We start from the raw sequence: 17,667 nt of genomic DNA, 5'->3' as shown, positions 1-17,667 counted from the left end.
CTTGATCAGTAAACATACATCTCGGTCAGGCAGACAAAGTCGCGGGTAAAAGCTAATATTTAATAAATATATTATAGATTGAAATGAAACTTCAAAGTATCTATTAGTTAGACCTTCGATCAGTGATGTATTTTTGGGTTCGAATTTCTTAAAGACGATATCAAAAAATTATAATTTAAATAATGTCTATACTCCATACACTTTAAAAACTCTACCATAGAGAAAGTCCCTGTATATTCCCTAATTCATTAAATATGATATAGATAGAGATCCACACCATGTTTACTGAATTTAAGCGAAAGAATCTGCGGGCAACAATTTCTTTATACTTTAAAATACCATTTATAATATCAGTCGTTAAGTGTCCACTGCTGACCATAGGCCTACCACAATTGTGAGTATTGCCAGTAGTTGCCACATTTGATAGGTGGGTTGCTAACCATAGTTAGCTACTGCACATCCTCTTACCGCACCCATTGAAAAGAAAGGGGTGGCCCATTCTATGCCGGGATCACGCAACAACCAATATACCGGGATAACTCTCTACATTGAATAGATGTAAAATGTAGTTGCCAGTTTCAATTAATAAATCATAATATAGAGAGATTAATAAACTTTGAAATGTATAATGAAATAAATACGCAAATTTTATTGTACCGAAGTGATTCCAAATTCCAGTGGATGTCGTAAGAGTTATACCTTATTCGCATTAGTTCGAGGAATGGCCAGCAGCATTCGTCTTAAAATATAAAACAAAACATAACTGCGGTTGCGAACTCACCTTCTAATAAGCATTGCCAATAGTTGCAATTGGCAAAACCCTCCGATAGGGGCAAACCTATGTTCAGCTATAGACAGTTCACGACTGATGTGATGACGATAATGATTATGAAATTTCGTTAGTAACGAAAATTATTTTTCAACTAGAACGTACATCTGCCAATTTATGGATAAAGATATAATAAAAATGATTAATATAAAAAAATAAGAGAGCAAACAAATTGAAATTTTGTTATTTATATTATTTCTATCCTATATTAATATCTTCCATTCACATACTCATATGAGTATTTCCATTTTATGATGCCTATGAAAATTTATATTGCATCGTCATATATATACTTTCGAGTACATAAGAATGATTACGATGAAGACCAGTTACCACTTGCCATCTGTTTTAGTTCATGCTCGTCAGTAAATGAAGCTTGTTTGTCATAAAATCTATCTAAAATTCAAAGAAATAATATTTTAATGTTTTTAACGTTTTTTTACTGTTTTTAAACGGCATGTATTATATCATTTTAAAATCAAATTTTTGTAAATTTCCATTTCATGTAGACTACCTGCCATCTCTGTGCTGTCATTGTTTGTCATTTTAAAATGAAAAAACAAGTTTAAAAGTGGCTAATAATGGAAAAAACCATATTCAATAACCAAAACAATACTTATGTAAAACGGAATAGAGATTTTATTTGCTAACAATATATGTATAAATGATGTCCATTATCTTACTGAGCAATAAACTCTGAACTCAATTATTACATAAAATTAATTTTATGTATTATATTATGTAATCAATTATAATAAATTTGTTAATTTATATTTTACAAAATGTATCTCTTAATATTATAAATGTGAAAGTTTGTAAAGGTTTTTTTTTGATGAGTAAAAATAGTAACCCCGCTTGCGTTAACGGGATACGCTGGCTGAGCACCAGCAAAAGGTGATAGATGAGAATGAAAACAGGCCAGTTAGCCCATCATGATGAATTTATCAGGAACTAACCATGATAGTTTCCAGGGAAAACCGCGAGGAGATCGACTTGGTTGGGTATATTGCCAGCAATGGGATTCTCAGTCTCCATTACTAACAATCCCTTTCCCCCAAGTTTGTAAAGGTTAACCCATTACTTTATATACTGACCATCAATTACTCGGGAATTTGTCCGCGTGACCTGAATATGTCCACTAACCGGGACAAAAAGGACATAGGTTAATAGGTGAAATAGATCCTTCTCCATTCTATTCCCATATAGTGTAGGTTCGTATATACAAAATTTTATAATGATTAGTGAAACCGTTAAGGTGCTAAGAAATAAACAAACTCACCTTCGCAATAATAATTTTAAAAGAATGCACGCGCGTAAAGCCACGGATATCAGCCAGTATTATCTAAATTCAACTAAAACGTAAAATCTTCAATATTATGTTATTGGAACACCTGTTTTGATTTACCTTCCATGTTCCTAAAATGAAGCTTCAAGGTCCTACTAAGAATATTCCTTTCTATATTGTAACAAAGTTTTTGGATCACTAAATCGAGTCAATAAATGTCTATATCAATTTGTTTCCTTTACAAGAATGTCCCAATTTATTTGAGATAAACATTGTTTTAGATATTTCTATATCAGTTACCTGAATATCATTAGGTAGAGGAATATAATTTTATTAAATGTCGTCTCAAATGTGAAATAATAATAATAAACCCTACATTTATTTATTTACCAGAGGGAGACTTTGTACAAAAGTCGTTTGGTTGGGTACCTCTGTCCTATTCGTGTTTCAACCGTGAAACAGTTGTGTTTGCATGGCTGTGTTTCAGTTTGAAGGGTGGGATATGGCGTGAATTTACAGGGTACCGAGAAAAGTCCACTGCTAAACATAAGCCTTCGCCAGGGGAGTTTTGTCAGTAGTTGCCACGCTTGGCAGGCGGGTTGGCAACCGCAGTTAGGTTTTTACAGATATTTTAAGAGGGACGCTGCTACCCATCCCTCCACCATAAGCTCCCTTAATCGCCTCTTACGACACCAACGGGAAAGGAAAGGGTGGCCCATTCTATGCCGGGACACGGCAGGTGTAGGCAAATATAGGGTTAGTTTTTAAAAATTAGTTAAAAATATGAAATAAAGATAATTATTAAATTACTGGAATTAATACTTATTATTAAAAGATGATTTTCGTATTTTAATAATATTCCTATAAAAGTAGCAATTTGTTAAATATTAAAATACAAAAACCATAATTCCAATAATAATAATTCCGTATAGAAAAGATATAAAGAAACGCGATATAAAGATATATAGATATAAAGATATATAGATATAAAGAAATGGTGGTCTGTCACAGCCTTATATTTCAGCTACTACTTATGTTATGGACTTGATATTTGGGATAATTTTACAAGTTATTATCCCACATATATTGATTGAAAATAATTTTAAAAATATATTTAATTTCTCTACCAGTCTAAACCGGGTATTCAAAATGTCGAAATTGACCTACTTATCCAAGTGGAGTATGGTATGAAAGGACTTCATTTGTATATTATAAAATTGATTTTTATTATTTTTTATATTACTTGATTTTTAATTATGATTCTAATTGTGAGAAAAAAGCTATTCCCCATCCTGATCTCCAAAGTTAGTGAATCGAAAAATGTGAAATAATAACAGTTTATAAAGGTTTGTATGTACCATATCATAATTTTTGCCTACAAGAATATCACCACGGAAATCATATATAAAATACACTGTGACGACAATCGTATTCCTAGCACATTACACTGTCTGCACTTCGATAATCAGTAATTTAATTGCTATATCTCTACCTTCAAAACACAGCCATACAAGAATAGCAAATTAGCGGCTAAAACATGTACAAGACAGAGGTACCCATGAAAAAGACTACAAAAAGACCCATCAGTATTTTATACGTCAGATCTATCTATAAGCCAATTATATAATTAGATAGATAATCAATAACATTTATATAGCAAATCGGTTTAAATATAAATATTATTTGTCTTGTAGGTTTAAAAATTAATACTCGAATGAATTATCTGTGGGTTTAGACCTTATCATTTTCGATTTATATTTTGTTTTTGTTATTGTTTTCTATACATTAGATAATATTAATTACGGCATAATTAGAATGAACGCTGTTTAGTGATATAGTATTAAAGTCTATCTATTAATTTCAAAGATTGTTGAAACATTGGACTCCGGTTTCACTATTAGAGCCCAAAAATAAGTTTATTTACAAAGATGGAACAAGAATAAATGGTGGAGAATGGACATTGATTCGACGTATTCGTATTTAATAAGTGTAATTATTTTGAATTTCGAATCAATTATATTTCGATAAAAAAAGGCATTCTTTAAATAACACACTATTAAACGAAAAAGGAACATATAAGAGAAGCTTTGCTAAACAATTAAAAAGCAGCTACAATTATGGCAACATTATTACAACTCTGTGTGCGTCTATATTTTAGTCAACTAACTACATAAACTTCTACTATTGTATTAAATATGTATACATAAAAAATGTACTGATATTTTTAATAATTGTTTATGCCAAAATATATGAAAAAAAAACATTTTGACAAAACCGTAAAATAATAACAATAATAAAAAAACAGATTTGATGATATAGCGCGTATCTAATCGAGCTATAAAATATATATAACGTTTTTTTAACAACACAGGGGGCAAATGAGCATGCGGCTCACCTGATGGTAAGTGACTAACGCCGCCCATGATCACCCACAACACCAACGGCATTGTAGGTGTGCTGCCGGCCTTTTTAAAAGGAATATGCTCTTTTCTTGAAGGTTATGATGTCGTATCGGTTCGGAAATACTGCTGTTGGAAGTTGATACCAAAGAGTGGTTGTACGTGTTAATAATAATATTGCTTGAGGTAATTGACGGATATTATATTATAATATTAATTTCTATATTAATAAAATAACGAGCAATGCTTCTATTGTACTACTTTTCGAGTAGTACTTTCCTTAACTTTTTGAATATTAGAGTGGTTTCCTATACGTATACTTTGTATAGGTAATTGATATCCTAATTTTGGTTATTCTACGCCAATTACTAAAAAGACTAACAAGGTCTATAACTTACAATAATAACGAGTATTTATACTAATAGGTTTTTATTATAGCGTAGTTGCTTTCTGATATTTTTTAATGAAATTTATTTTATGATTTAGAATGACAAACAAGCTGACAATCCACCTGATGGAAAGTAGTAATCGTCGTCTATAGACATGAACAATATCACGGATATACCAAATTTCCAAGTGCATATATGAAGAACCACCCCTTCCTGTTCCGTAAATGTTGTAATAGGCGTACAAGGAACTAAATGGTCAATAATAAATATTAAGGTGTATTTATATCAATATAAAATATTTATTATTTCAATAATACCAATAAAAAAATTCTATACTTTGATTTTTTTAAGATTTTGCAAATGTACATAAATGTGGACTAGAACATATTCTGACCCATGAGCTGAAAGAGTATAATGAACATTTTATAATTTGTTTACAGAAATAGGAAACTTATATCCTAATTATAATCTAAGAACCTTGCATAAAATTCAATATATTTTCTCCTAACAAATGTCCTTAAAATGGTATCAGCCCTAAAAAAACAAGCAAATAGATAAAGAGAAATACTTTCACAGTGATTATAATCATTGATATGGATAATGTAAAATACATAAATGATAATGACCAGATTGAGAATGATATCTATTAATGAAAATCATCTTATCTTATAAGATTGATGCGTATGAATTTAACGAATACATATATAAAGGAACGCAATTTGTAACACAGTACAATTAGGTACCCAGCAAAGCATAATGAAGGCATCTTTGTTCCTGTGTGTAATCGCTACGGGTATGTATCATTTATTGCTTACATTAAATGAAAAATCATTAAATGTAAAAAAAATAAATACAATTTTTAATGAATTTTCTGCCCACTTCTGAATAAAATAATGTTAGTTAATTTTAAATTTTCGCGTTGTTTATATATATTTTCAAATATACAATTAGGATTTAACGCGATGAAAAAGCTTTTACAGGTAACTGGTACCTGCATACCTGCTTCTTTACTGCTGACGTTTGCCGACTTTTATTGCAATAAAGTCTCGATTGTGTATTGAAATTAAAATTATGAATTATCAAAAAATTATCCTGTATATGTAGTTTGAAATAGTGAAGTATTAGCTGTTTAAAAGCATCTTTATTAACCCATTTATATATCTTTTTTCAAAGCTAATGTCTCGTATGCCTTTTCTAGTCAACTATATTTACTGATGGTTATTTTCTTAAAATTTGTATAATAACAGATTTATTTTTATATTATTTTTATGTGCTTTCCTATAATTTTAGTATACATCGCATCTGCGGTGCCCGTTGAAGATGAGATAAGGGAGCCTAAGAGGTACCCACGATTTGTGGAGTTCCCCGATGGTGAAGGCGTGCCACATGTCGCTGATTTGGAAGCCGAACCCGATAGAGCTCTCTTAGAAGAAATCGAAAGGAACCCTGAAAATAACCTTTACTTGTTGTTTACTAGGTGAGTTGTAAATGTTGTGACTGAAAAAGTTATTTTCAAGGGTATGTCACCAAATTTTAAACACGTTTTCTGGAGTGATTAGCACAATTAGGTCATGTTGACAAAATACTACTGAAGTATAGATATTAGTAAATTAAAATCATAACGTTTAGACTATGAATATAAACGAAATTTCTGATTTTTTATTACATAGTTCATCAGCTTTTTTGTAATTATTATTAGTGTAGAGAAAGAGTGCAAGGCAATCTGACCTGGACTGTAAAGACTACTGTAGTATAATGATCATGAATAAATAAAAATTTGTTAAAACTAATTATTTTTATAGGAACAACCCCACCGAAGCCCAGACTTTGATCATCAACGATCCAGCTTCCATTACGAATTCAAACTTCAACCCCAGGATAACACCGTCGTGCTTGTCCACGGTTGGCTGGGTAGTCAGACCGCTGGTATCAACCCAACTGTCAGGGACGGTAAGTTTTATTATTTAAATTGATTAAATGTTAAACGTAAAGTCCAAAGTGTACTGTTAGGCCTTTTTTTTACCTCATAGGAAAAATTTAACGAAAGAAGTAAATCAGAATACTCTTTCATTTTAAGTCCGACAGTAGGAATTAGTTGAAAAATAATCTCATTTAGCCAATTCAGTATCCTTCTAAGGGATATTACAAATTTGATATGGTTTGGATGGTAGTGCCTAAAAAGATTTGTAATTTGAACTACATCGTAATTTTGTATGTTGATTTAAACTTCACTAAAAGTCTGGTGATGATAAATATGGTTTAAAACTGTAATCAATCAGAGAATACAGTTTACCATCGTTAGCATATTTATTTATGTTTCTACTCTTTTGTTTTATGTAGCATTACATAAATTGCTAAGGATTATATAGATTACATGATATTACTTGAAATCCTTGTATTTAGTTTCACTTTTCATCAAACGCTAATAGTCATCTATATTATGAAATTGCATTAAAGTATTTCTTTACAGCATATTTGGGCAAAGGAAGCACTAACGTCATTGTCTTGGACTGGAGACGCCTCGCTTTGTCTGACTACGTTACCGCCGTTTTTGGAGTTCCAGCCATCGGTGTTGGTTTGGGACAGTTCGTTCAATTTCTTATCTCCGTGACTGGCATTCCATATGACTCTATCCATCTGGTCGGCTTCAGTTTAGGTGCTCATATTGTTGGCAATGCCGGAAGAGAACTTGGTGGAAGAGTGGCTCGTGTTACTGGTTAGTAGTAATTTATATATTTAAAAAAATATGTTCAACTTATAAACATTGTTAGGTTTTAAGTATTTGGTGATAGTACCTAAAAATGATAAGAATGTTAACTTATCAGCTTATGTTTACATACTGATTTGTCAAGATAAATGAATGTCAAACAATATTAGGTGCTTATTAATATAAATTAGTAATTTGTCACCTATGAGTCCTATCGGTACTTATGTGATTTCTTGATAGTCATTTATTTATAGATAATAATAATTTAAAGCAACTTAGATTGGACTTATTTAGAAATTAAATAATTTGAATTATTTATTTAAATATCATGAGATATGTTTATCTTCTATTATTTTAAATTTTCTTTGGTATATAGGTTTGGACCCTGCTGGCCCTTTATGGCACTACAACTCCAACAAGATTACCTCCGAGGACGGCATCTACGTTGAGGGTATCCATACCAACGGAGGTGTCGATGGCCTTGGTATTGGCACAGCTATCGGAAACGTAGACTTCTTCCCCAATGGTGGCAGATCCCAACCCGGTTGTCTGACTTTCTTGTGCGACCATGACCGTTCCTGGGAACTGTTTGGTGCCAGTGTCACATACAATCATCTGTTAGGAAACGAATGCGAGAGCAACTGGCAAATCACATTCAACTCTTGTCGTGGTAGTCCGTTCCCCTTGGGCAATGACGATTTAAGAAAAACTGGGTATGTTAACTATTTACTTTTCTTTTCACCCGACTTCAAAACCAAAATAACTGGTTTTGTCACAATTGATATAATTTTTTTTGTAGAACGCAATTTTAAATTATTAATCATCGATTTATGTCGATCGCCCAGAAAAAAACTAACCTTGAAAACATTACTTGTCAAATTAATCTAAGTGAGGATTTAAAGTAATAAATTACGGTTGAAAAGTAATGTGAATTGGTAACATTATTTGTTTCAATGGATATTTTCTTGCATGTAATGAATTTATGATAATTATTGCAGTACATCTTTTTTATGAAAATAAAAAATGTTGACAGTGATTAAATATCACTTAAAATTTTCTATTTCTGGTTTCAGATCTGGACAATATCGTGTCAACACAGGTAGAAGATATCCTTTTTAAACTGATGCCGAATAACAGAAGTTAAACATATTTAAATGAGAGAATAAATGAAAGCGTAAATTTAAACTAAGGAATTTTATTTTATTCACTATTATTAGTTAATATCCTAACAAGAAACATGAAAAACTTTTAACGAAGCAAACCTCTTTATGATTTATTAAGACATAATTCTAAATATGTGTAACAAAGCATTCATCTTATATGACAGTTATTTCTAATGATTTTTACTAACTATAATCAAAATTTGAAGAGGGCAACTACAATATTTTCAGTATATTTATTGTAATATCCATTTTTTTTTTTAATTTGCTGCTCTGAGCAATAAAAATATTTACGGCATAATATCTGAAAAAAAAATTAAAAAATTTTGTATCAATCCTCATTATATTTTAGTTCGAAACTAACATTCCATAAGATCATAATATTGTTTTATATACAATGATTAATTCTGGTTATTTGATACAATTATTTTGTTTAATTCTTCTACCATTAGTACATGTGTCACTGTCAACACACGAAGATTGACCACTACAATTACTACCAGGCAGTTTTTGAAATTTGAGTGTCCAAAGGTTAACACTAGTTCCAAACAGTAATTTAATAATTTGCCTAAGACTTCTCGTTTAGAATTGAATCACATATAATAAAATGGAAGTCGGAAATTGATAGCTAATATGGAAGGTTATGGAACTTCTTTTACTTCCTTCTACAATACCTAGTTCAGTAAAATATTTACAATGAATTTTATTATCATGTTTATTCATAAGTTAAAGGTTTACAGTATCCAGTAATTACATCTCAGTATCCCAGTATGTCTGCATAATAAAAACAGAACAATAATATTAGTCCGTACTAATATTACAAATGTGAAAATAATATTGTTTGACTGTTTGTTGTTGAAGCACCCAGCCATAATAATACAGAGAAATTTCGTCCTTTTGATTACGTAAGATTAAGTATTAATTAAAATTGATGTAGCATTGTGGTAGATTAAACGAAATGCGATTTATTTGTTATTTTTGTGGGAATAGAAGTAAGCTTAGGTTGAATAGACAAAATTTTTTAATTTTCTGTACTGTAGAAAGTACTGCAACAATTGCAAGGTTTATTACTTTACCTAATTTCAAATGTATGTTTCGCGACTTTGCCCATGCCAATTAGGATGAAAAATAGCTCTTTATGTTATTTTGGAATATGGTCCTTCTATACATCAGATTCATTTAAATCTGTTCAAGAAATTTCAGCTGTCTTATTAATATAAAATAAATACAATTACAAATTTTAAGTACCCTCCTAAACAGATCTTCATAAATTGCAACTAAGAACTATCTCGATCATGCTTTTAAATAGAAATAAGCTGCATTATAATTAGTGCATTCATTTAAAAGTTATGATGCTACAGAAAGACACATAAATACGTGAAACTTATAACGCTCCTCTTTTTGCGTCAGGGATTAAAAATTGTTAAGAAATAAATATCACGTTTATATATGTTTATATAAATTTTACATTAATTATATGAAAGTATTTATTATTATTAAATACAAATCTAAAGATTAAGATATTAAAGAAAACTTAGACAATTCTTAAACTTAGTTTACAACTGTTGGCATATAGGTTGTAGTACTACGCGTTATGTAAAACATGTAATACTTGACAGTGACATGGGTAAAGTAGTAACCTGCATTATATTTTCAATGGCAACTTGGTTCAAACGGATTATACTCATGGCATATGAATCCCTGTCTTGAAAAAAATCCTTTTTTTACATCCTAATGCAAAATTTTATTTATTTTATCATACAATTTTACAAAAAAATAATGATTTGTTTACATTTATACATAGCCAAAGTATAATTATTATTCTAAAATCAATTACAATGGATTCTTATGATTACGATTTATAAACTGTCTTCAGTATCGTAAAGTATGACCATGACGTGCTAATAATCTGAAACAAAACCAATATAAAAAGTTATTTAACTGGCCACTGCTGAACAAAGGCGTTCCCCTTGGAGGGTTTTGCCAGTAGTTGGCACGCTTGGTAGACAGGTTGGCAACTTCAGTTAAGCTTTGGTGATATTATACGAAGGACGCTGCTGCCTATCCCTCGCCCATTCAATTCCCTAAGTGCTCTCTTACGATACCCACGGGAAAGGAAGAGGTGGCTGGCTAATTTTATGTCGGGACCACACGGCAAAAAAATTATTGAAAGTTTATCAGATAATAAATAGATAAGCATAATTAGGACTATTATAATACAAACGCAAACAGTTTAATTATAGTCATCATCATCATCATCATCATATGAGACTGTCTGTAACTGTCTTATAACTGTCCACTGCTGAACATAAACCTCCCCCTGTGCGGGATTTTGCCAGTAATTGCCACGCTTGACACGCGGTTTGGCAACCGCAGTTAGGCTTTGGAGATATTTTAAGAGGACGCTACTGCCCATTGCCCGCCTTCCCTTAGTCGCTAAGACACTCACGGGAAAGGAAGGAGTGGCCTATTCTATGCCGGGAAACGACAAAATTAATTATAGTAATGTTAATTAATATAAAGTGTTTTATCGTAACTTTGCTAATTGGTATAATGATAAACATAATTAAATAAATTATGATTTTAAATAAATCACTAATCAGAGTGAATGACGTCACGTCTGTATAAACATATTTTTCTTCTGTTAAAATAAATAAGGGCATCGTGGAAGGCAGAGAAAAAAGATGGGACCAGCCCCTAGCCACTTTTCAAAATTATAACATATGATAACAAGAGAAAGTTAAAAGAAATTCACTTTTAACTTTCTCGTGTTCATACCCCGTTTCCTATTCTCTACTAATATAATTTGAAGGTATTTGAATGCGTGAGTGTACGTTTCTGTACTGTGTATTCAAAGACAATTAATATGTATAAAATATGTATAGAATATAGTAATTCCATACTTACCTTCATAAAACTCGCATATGAAATAGTAGAAAATTTGTAAGCAGTTAACTTGGCAGGCTTGTGTGACCTATAAAAAATGTAAAATGAGTGTTTAATTGCATGAATTAGTTAGTCCTTTATTAAGCATTTCTCTTTATATACTCGTACATATACATGAATTATTGTATAGAATACATTACTACTTCCTCAGTATTATTACTTCTTTCTAATCCAATTAATGATCTTGATGATGAAGTGGTTTATCACAACGTATTATCTTCCAATGATCGTCGGTTTGATTCCCGCACAATGAAAATATTTGAATTTATATAGTTTCTGTGTCTTTTTGGTTTGGGAGTTTTATTTGAGTTTATGAATAAAAAAAGCTGCTTCTTCGAAAAGGATCCGCCCTTCTAGACCCCAAAGAAATGGCAAACTTTAGACATATTTTCGACTTTTCGTACATAAGATGGAATAAGACTGCGACATCCGACATATCGTTTTTATAATACACGTGATAACGAAAACGTATGTATCGATGCATTCGTTTGATACTTGTCTAACGGCTATAAGTATAACGTCAATCATACTCGTTTGTTAATAAATATTTTATATCAGAATTATAAAACATTATTTACCTCGTCATTATGATTAATATGTTCTGCTTTTCTCTTTTATTCATTTTGTACCATTTACATAGATATATTGCTTCGCCGACTTTATTGCTCTGAAATTTAATGTAAGTACAATAGAGGTCAGTTATAATTTTATTATCTATGTCTACCTCAATAGGAGACGGACATGATTTATAAGTTTGTGTATACATTCTACATTATTTAAATCATTTACTGTCACACTTGTTGTAACATCCATTAACTCTCCACTGCTGAATACAGCCTCCCCCATAAGGGGGGTTTTGTAGTAGTAGTAGGTTTTTTAGTAGTTGCCACTCTTGGCAAGCGGGTTAGTAAGTGCAGTTTGGCTTTTGGTGATGCTTTATGAACGATGCTGCCCATCCCTCCACCATAAGCTCTCTTAGTTGCATATTAGGACACCCACGAAAGAAAAGGGTGGCCTATTCTATGCCGGGATCTAGACGGCTACACCGTTACACTAATTAGGCTTTATTTAGTTTTATTACATATCAATAAATAATTACGAGTATATTTTCTGACACATATCTGTAGTACCTTTTTTTTTATGTCGCTTTGTATGTGATGTATTTAAAACACTTCTTAAATAAAACTGTGCACATACGGATCTTAAGATGTAGGCCCCATGATAAGAATTTGTTTTATAATCTACCAGACAATTGCCTACATCGGTCGTGAAAGAATTCTTTTTGTTTTCAAAATAGTACAGTATTTTAAAAGTCTATTATCAATAATTATAAATTAATCGTGACTTTTTTTATTTATCAAGGATCTTGTTGTATTTAAGATTATGATACTAAAAAACTGTAGGTCCGGAATGTATTAAATTTGTTTTTTTTTTTACCTCTCTTGTAATATTTTCACCGAAATAACTCATCATGAGTATTTGTAAAAGTACTGATAGAAGAAATAAAATACACCCAGGCAATTGAGTCCAGCTACCCATCTGAAAATGATGAAACATTAATTTGAGATTCTGTTTTGTAGTGTTTTACTAGTAGTGGTCTTCCTGTGACTATGTCCTCATGAACGGGACATGTTAAATGTCGATCATTCAATATATACCTAGTTTGTATGCTTTTCTCTCAAATTATATAAAGCGAGCATTGACTCTTAAAAACGGATTAACTCTTGTCAGCTAATTGTCAAATAAGGTGATTTGTTTTTTTATCAGTGTTCCATATATTTAAACATATAATGTATCTTTAAACATATAATGTATCTTGACGTATCTATATTTATATATTTTATAAATAAAATAAATTTTTACGCATTAAAAAGTTGCAAAAATTGTAAAACAAAATAAATTTAGAAGGTATAAAGGAAACACTCATAACTAATCACGCAGAAATGCATGAAAAAGTTGACCCGTTTTTTTTCCAATCATTTATATGGAGACATTCCTATGTATATAATCTAAGGTTTCACCATTCTAATTGCTAAGTGTATGTCAAGATTCATGCGTCAGTATGACTAGAGTAAAAAGTAGCCTTTCTCAACCTCAAACTTTATTTGTATGTTAAATTTTATTATCACTTCTTTACCAGATAGAGACTTTGTACAAAAGTCGTTTGTTTGGGCGCCGCTGTTTCATTTGTTTTTCTACCGTGAAGCAGTTGTATTTGCATGGCTGTGTTTCTGTTTGAAGGGTGAGATATGGCAGTGAATTTACAGGGTGCAGAGAAATAACACCTGAGTTCTCAGGAATGACAACGCATGGGAGGTATCATGGGCTACTCTGTTATGTCCATGGCACTGCTTATGTTTATAGGCGACGGATACCACTTTCAATCAGGTGAGCCATCAGCTTGTTTGCTATTCTAAGTTGCATAAAAAAAGACATTAAAATACTAAGAAAACAGTTATACGAATAAATAAATTAATAAATAAACAAACAAACTCACTATCACATATAAGAGGTTATTATAGTTTCTAAAGATAAGTTTCAAATTCGGGCATTAATATTAGAAACCGTTTTAGCAGTGATATGGGTTTCAATTAACAGAAGCATACATAATATAAACGAGAATTTACTAAGTAAATATTATTACATATGTAGTAAACAAACGGTTAGTAATCTGCCGTTGTCAATCTTCATCTCAGTGTTTAAGGGAATACTACTAATATAAGAAACTAGCAATCTAGCCTGGCTGCGCACGGGTTGATAGAATTTTCGAACATATAGACTATGTTACTCGTTGAAAATGTAGCTTTATAAAGGTGAATAAATTTAAGAAATCCGTTAAGATGATTTTGAGTCAATTCATTACAAATAAATAATCAAACTTTTCTCCTTTATAATATCAAAATAGATATAATATTAGTAAAGATTCTGTGTAGTCCCGGCATAGAATAGGCCATACGTTCCTTTCCCGTAGGTGTCGTAAGAGGCGACTACGGGAGGGCGAGGGATGGGTAGCAGCTTCCTTCTTAAAACATCTCCAAAATCTAACCGCAGTTCCCAATTCGCCTGCCAAGCGTGGAAACTACTGACAAAACCCCCTTAGGGGAAGGCTGACGTTCAGTAATGGACTGTTAAAAGCTAATATAATGATATATGTAAAACTTCTTGCCTTTTAATCATTATAGCATATATATAACATTAGATTATATGGATAGAGTGTCTCATATGAATGCTTCAAGAAAAGTGGGTCAACTTTTTCATACAATTTTGCGTGATAAATAGTTATGAGTGATTCCTTTATAATTTCTATATTTATTTTGTCTTATAATTTTTGTATGCTTTTAATGCGTAAACACTCATTTTATATATTAAATAATAAGTCAAGATATATTGTATACGTAAATATATAGAATACTGATAAAAAAGACGAATCAGCTAATTTGACAATTAGCTGACAAAAAGTTACCCCATTTCTGAGGCTCGATGCTCTAGCTAATTTAAGCGTATAGCATACACATAGTATTTAGAAAATGATATTTTGTTCGGCTTTATAATACTTAAATCATAGGTATAGCTAGTAAATAACTGTTATAACCATTTTAGCTATTAATTGTTACACAGCTGAATATTGTTCCTCCCCAAACGATTCTGTTACCAGGTTCTTTTCTCTTTATGGATTCACTGCTTGAAATACTTTTGAGGTTATCATTGTTCTCAAATATTTAAATACTTACCGTCAAATTAAAGCCCAATACACAGATTTCAATTGATCCTAGCAAAACAGTGAATAAATTTGGTAAATTGAAAATATCTTCCAAATCTTCGGACAATCTGTAATGTAGAAATTAAGCACAAATTAAGACAAAAATTTTATATCTATGGTACTATTTATATCTATAAATGATAGTTACCATTTCCCATCAGATTTCGTTAGGTAAAGGGAACTTTTTTTATTCAGCCTGGTCACGGTTCCAAAGTTAGTAGTGGACAATGTTATCCGTAATCTGACATATTAACAACTATAATTTTACAGATAAGCATTTAAAATACTCACCTTAATATGTATTGATGATTTTTAACAACATTTTTTAAGTTAGCTGCATTGCTAGTATCAAGATATTTAATTTCTTCAGCTAGCAAAGTAAAATGATGACAAATATGAGAAGTAAATATACAATATAAAGCGTCAGCCGTTGTATAGTAAATGACGCAAACGTACCCTAAAATTCAAATACATAGAATATATATAAATTAAATATGTACACGACTATAATACCTAATAGGACAGTTAGGGATATTAATAGACTGTTGTAAATGTAACATTCGAATTTTCTACCTTTCTCCAAGCGTATAAAGATGCAATGTGATAGGTGGCCTACCGTCGATAGTAGAAAAAATTAAAATAAACTACATGCTAAAAATTAAATTATTATATTGATTATTAAATTTATATGGAACCAATCAGAAAATATATTGTCTTAAACAAAAAAAAATAATTGTTGGAATCGATCCGATTTTCGCATCAAAAAATTTAAAAAATTAAAGATTTTGACAAACTAAGGACTTCTTTTTTAAGACGGTTAAAAATAGATTTGATGAAAATAAATATATATAATTGTAAAAATCTAACTTCAATTTTATAATATAATAAAAAAATATAAACTGACTGTAATATATAAATGAACTAAAAGAGAATTAAGAATTTAGTTTATTTTATTTTTTCAACTGAGTAAATAGAGATGAAATTTTAAAAACATATTTGATAAAAATATACCTTTAGTAGATATATTTTTAACCTATTATAAAATAGGTTTTTAGTATTTACTCTCTAAATTTGAAAAAATAAAGAATTTTCAACATATTTTAATTTAAAAATTTATTAGCACTGAAAATAAAATGCTTCAAATACAATAATAATAATTTATTATTTGAATGAATATAATATACATTATCGTAGCTTGATTCAAGTAATCATAAAATGATCTTACCATTCATAGATGAAAAAATGAAAACCAGGAACCAAGTCGAAAATATGTCCGTACGAAATGGCATTATTACTGGATAAGCCAAATGATATCTTACTTCTTTATTTGAAATATATTCATAGAACATGAAAGCTAAATTTGAAAAATTATATATTGCAATTAGAATGCCATTTAAAATGAAAAAATATTTTATAATTTTTTTTAAACCGGCAACTTGCGGACCAACGATCTCATTGTTGTGAGTGTTATTTAAAATAACACCATATAAGCTATCCAAACAATCAGCTAATTTAAAGATTTTCTGTCTTTTATTGGCAATACATACTATTTTAAGTATAGACAATATTCCAATACAAATACAAGGGGCCAGCAATGTTAAATCTAACAAGTTTACAGAAGACATCTTGCATACAACAAATGTTACTTCTGCTACAAGCATTAGTATAAGCGCAATCAAGAAAAAGTAGTATCTGATTTTTATATTTGGATAGTTAAATGGTATTCCAATTATCCAAAAATTTATTTTTATTTGTTTTAGTATTTCTTCGAAATCAGGTAGTTCCATTTTGACAAATTATAAATACGAACGCTCCTAAGTTTTTAATTATATTTGTTGCACAGTGTTTTCTTTATAGAATTATGAAAATCGACTGATACGTTAGAGATGCTCTAACTGTAGCTGTAAGTAATGCTTATTTTTTTATTATAGGGCTGTGTGAATCTTTTGTACGTGATTTTATAATTATTTATATTTTTTAGTGAATATTGAAGACTTAACTATTATATACTGTTATTGTACTCTTATCATTGCTGTATTTGAATGTAAGTCCATGAATTTCGATTTTGATTTGATTGTTTATTTATCTAGTTCTGTGAGTAAAATAATATATGCCTATGAATTATATTATATTTATAATATATATAATATAATATAATTCATAGGTTTTAAATTAATATTTATAATTATTTA

General features: G+C 30.4%; 2 protein-coding genes across 2 annotated transcripts; one reads left to right on the top strand and one right to left on the bottom strand.

Annotated features, from left to right (window-relative positions):
• Positions 1–5,574: 5,574 nt before the first annotated feature.
• On the top strand, positions 5,575–8,794 carry LOC113510656 (pancreatic lipase-related protein 2-like). The gene is given in 7 exon segments (XM_026894133.3): positions 5,575–5,695; positions 6,193–6,379; positions 6,705–6,781; positions 6,784–6,852; positions 7,373–7,618; positions 7,986–8,322; positions 8,683–8,794. Coding segments are annotated over 7 exon segments (999 nt in total). The 5' UTR covers positions 5,575–5,658; the 3' UTR covers positions 8,729–8,794.
• A 1,386-nt stretch (positions 8,795–10,180) lies between these two features.
• Positions 10,181–17,360, bottom strand: LOC113510819 (putative odorant receptor 92a). The gene is made up of 7 exons (XM_026894355.3): positions 16,701–17,360; positions 15,767–15,932; positions 15,447–15,543; positions 13,153–13,254; positions 12,294–12,382; positions 11,677–11,743; positions 10,181–10,678 (listed from the first exon to the last, which is right to left on the bottom strand). Exons 1-7 carry the CDS (start codon positions 17,260–17,262, stop codon positions 10,622–10,624), a joined length of 1,140 nt encoding a protein of 379 aa, XP_026750156.2. The 5' UTR covers positions 17,263–17,360; the 3' UTR covers positions 10,181–10,621.
• Positions 17,361–17,667: the final 307 nt, after the last annotated feature.

This window comes from Galleria mellonella, unplaced genomic scaffold (assembly GCF_026898425.1).
Source record: "Galleria mellonella isolate WM207_F2 unplaced genomic scaffold, CSIRO_AGI_GalMel_v1 utg32, whole genome shotgun sequence".
In the NCBI taxonomy this organism is placed as follows: Eukaryota; Metazoa; Arthropoda; class Insecta; order Lepidoptera; family Pyralidae; genus Galleria; species Galleria mellonella.
Note: the sequence above shows the minus strand (reverse complement) of the source record. Positions and strands in the feature narration are given on the sequence as shown.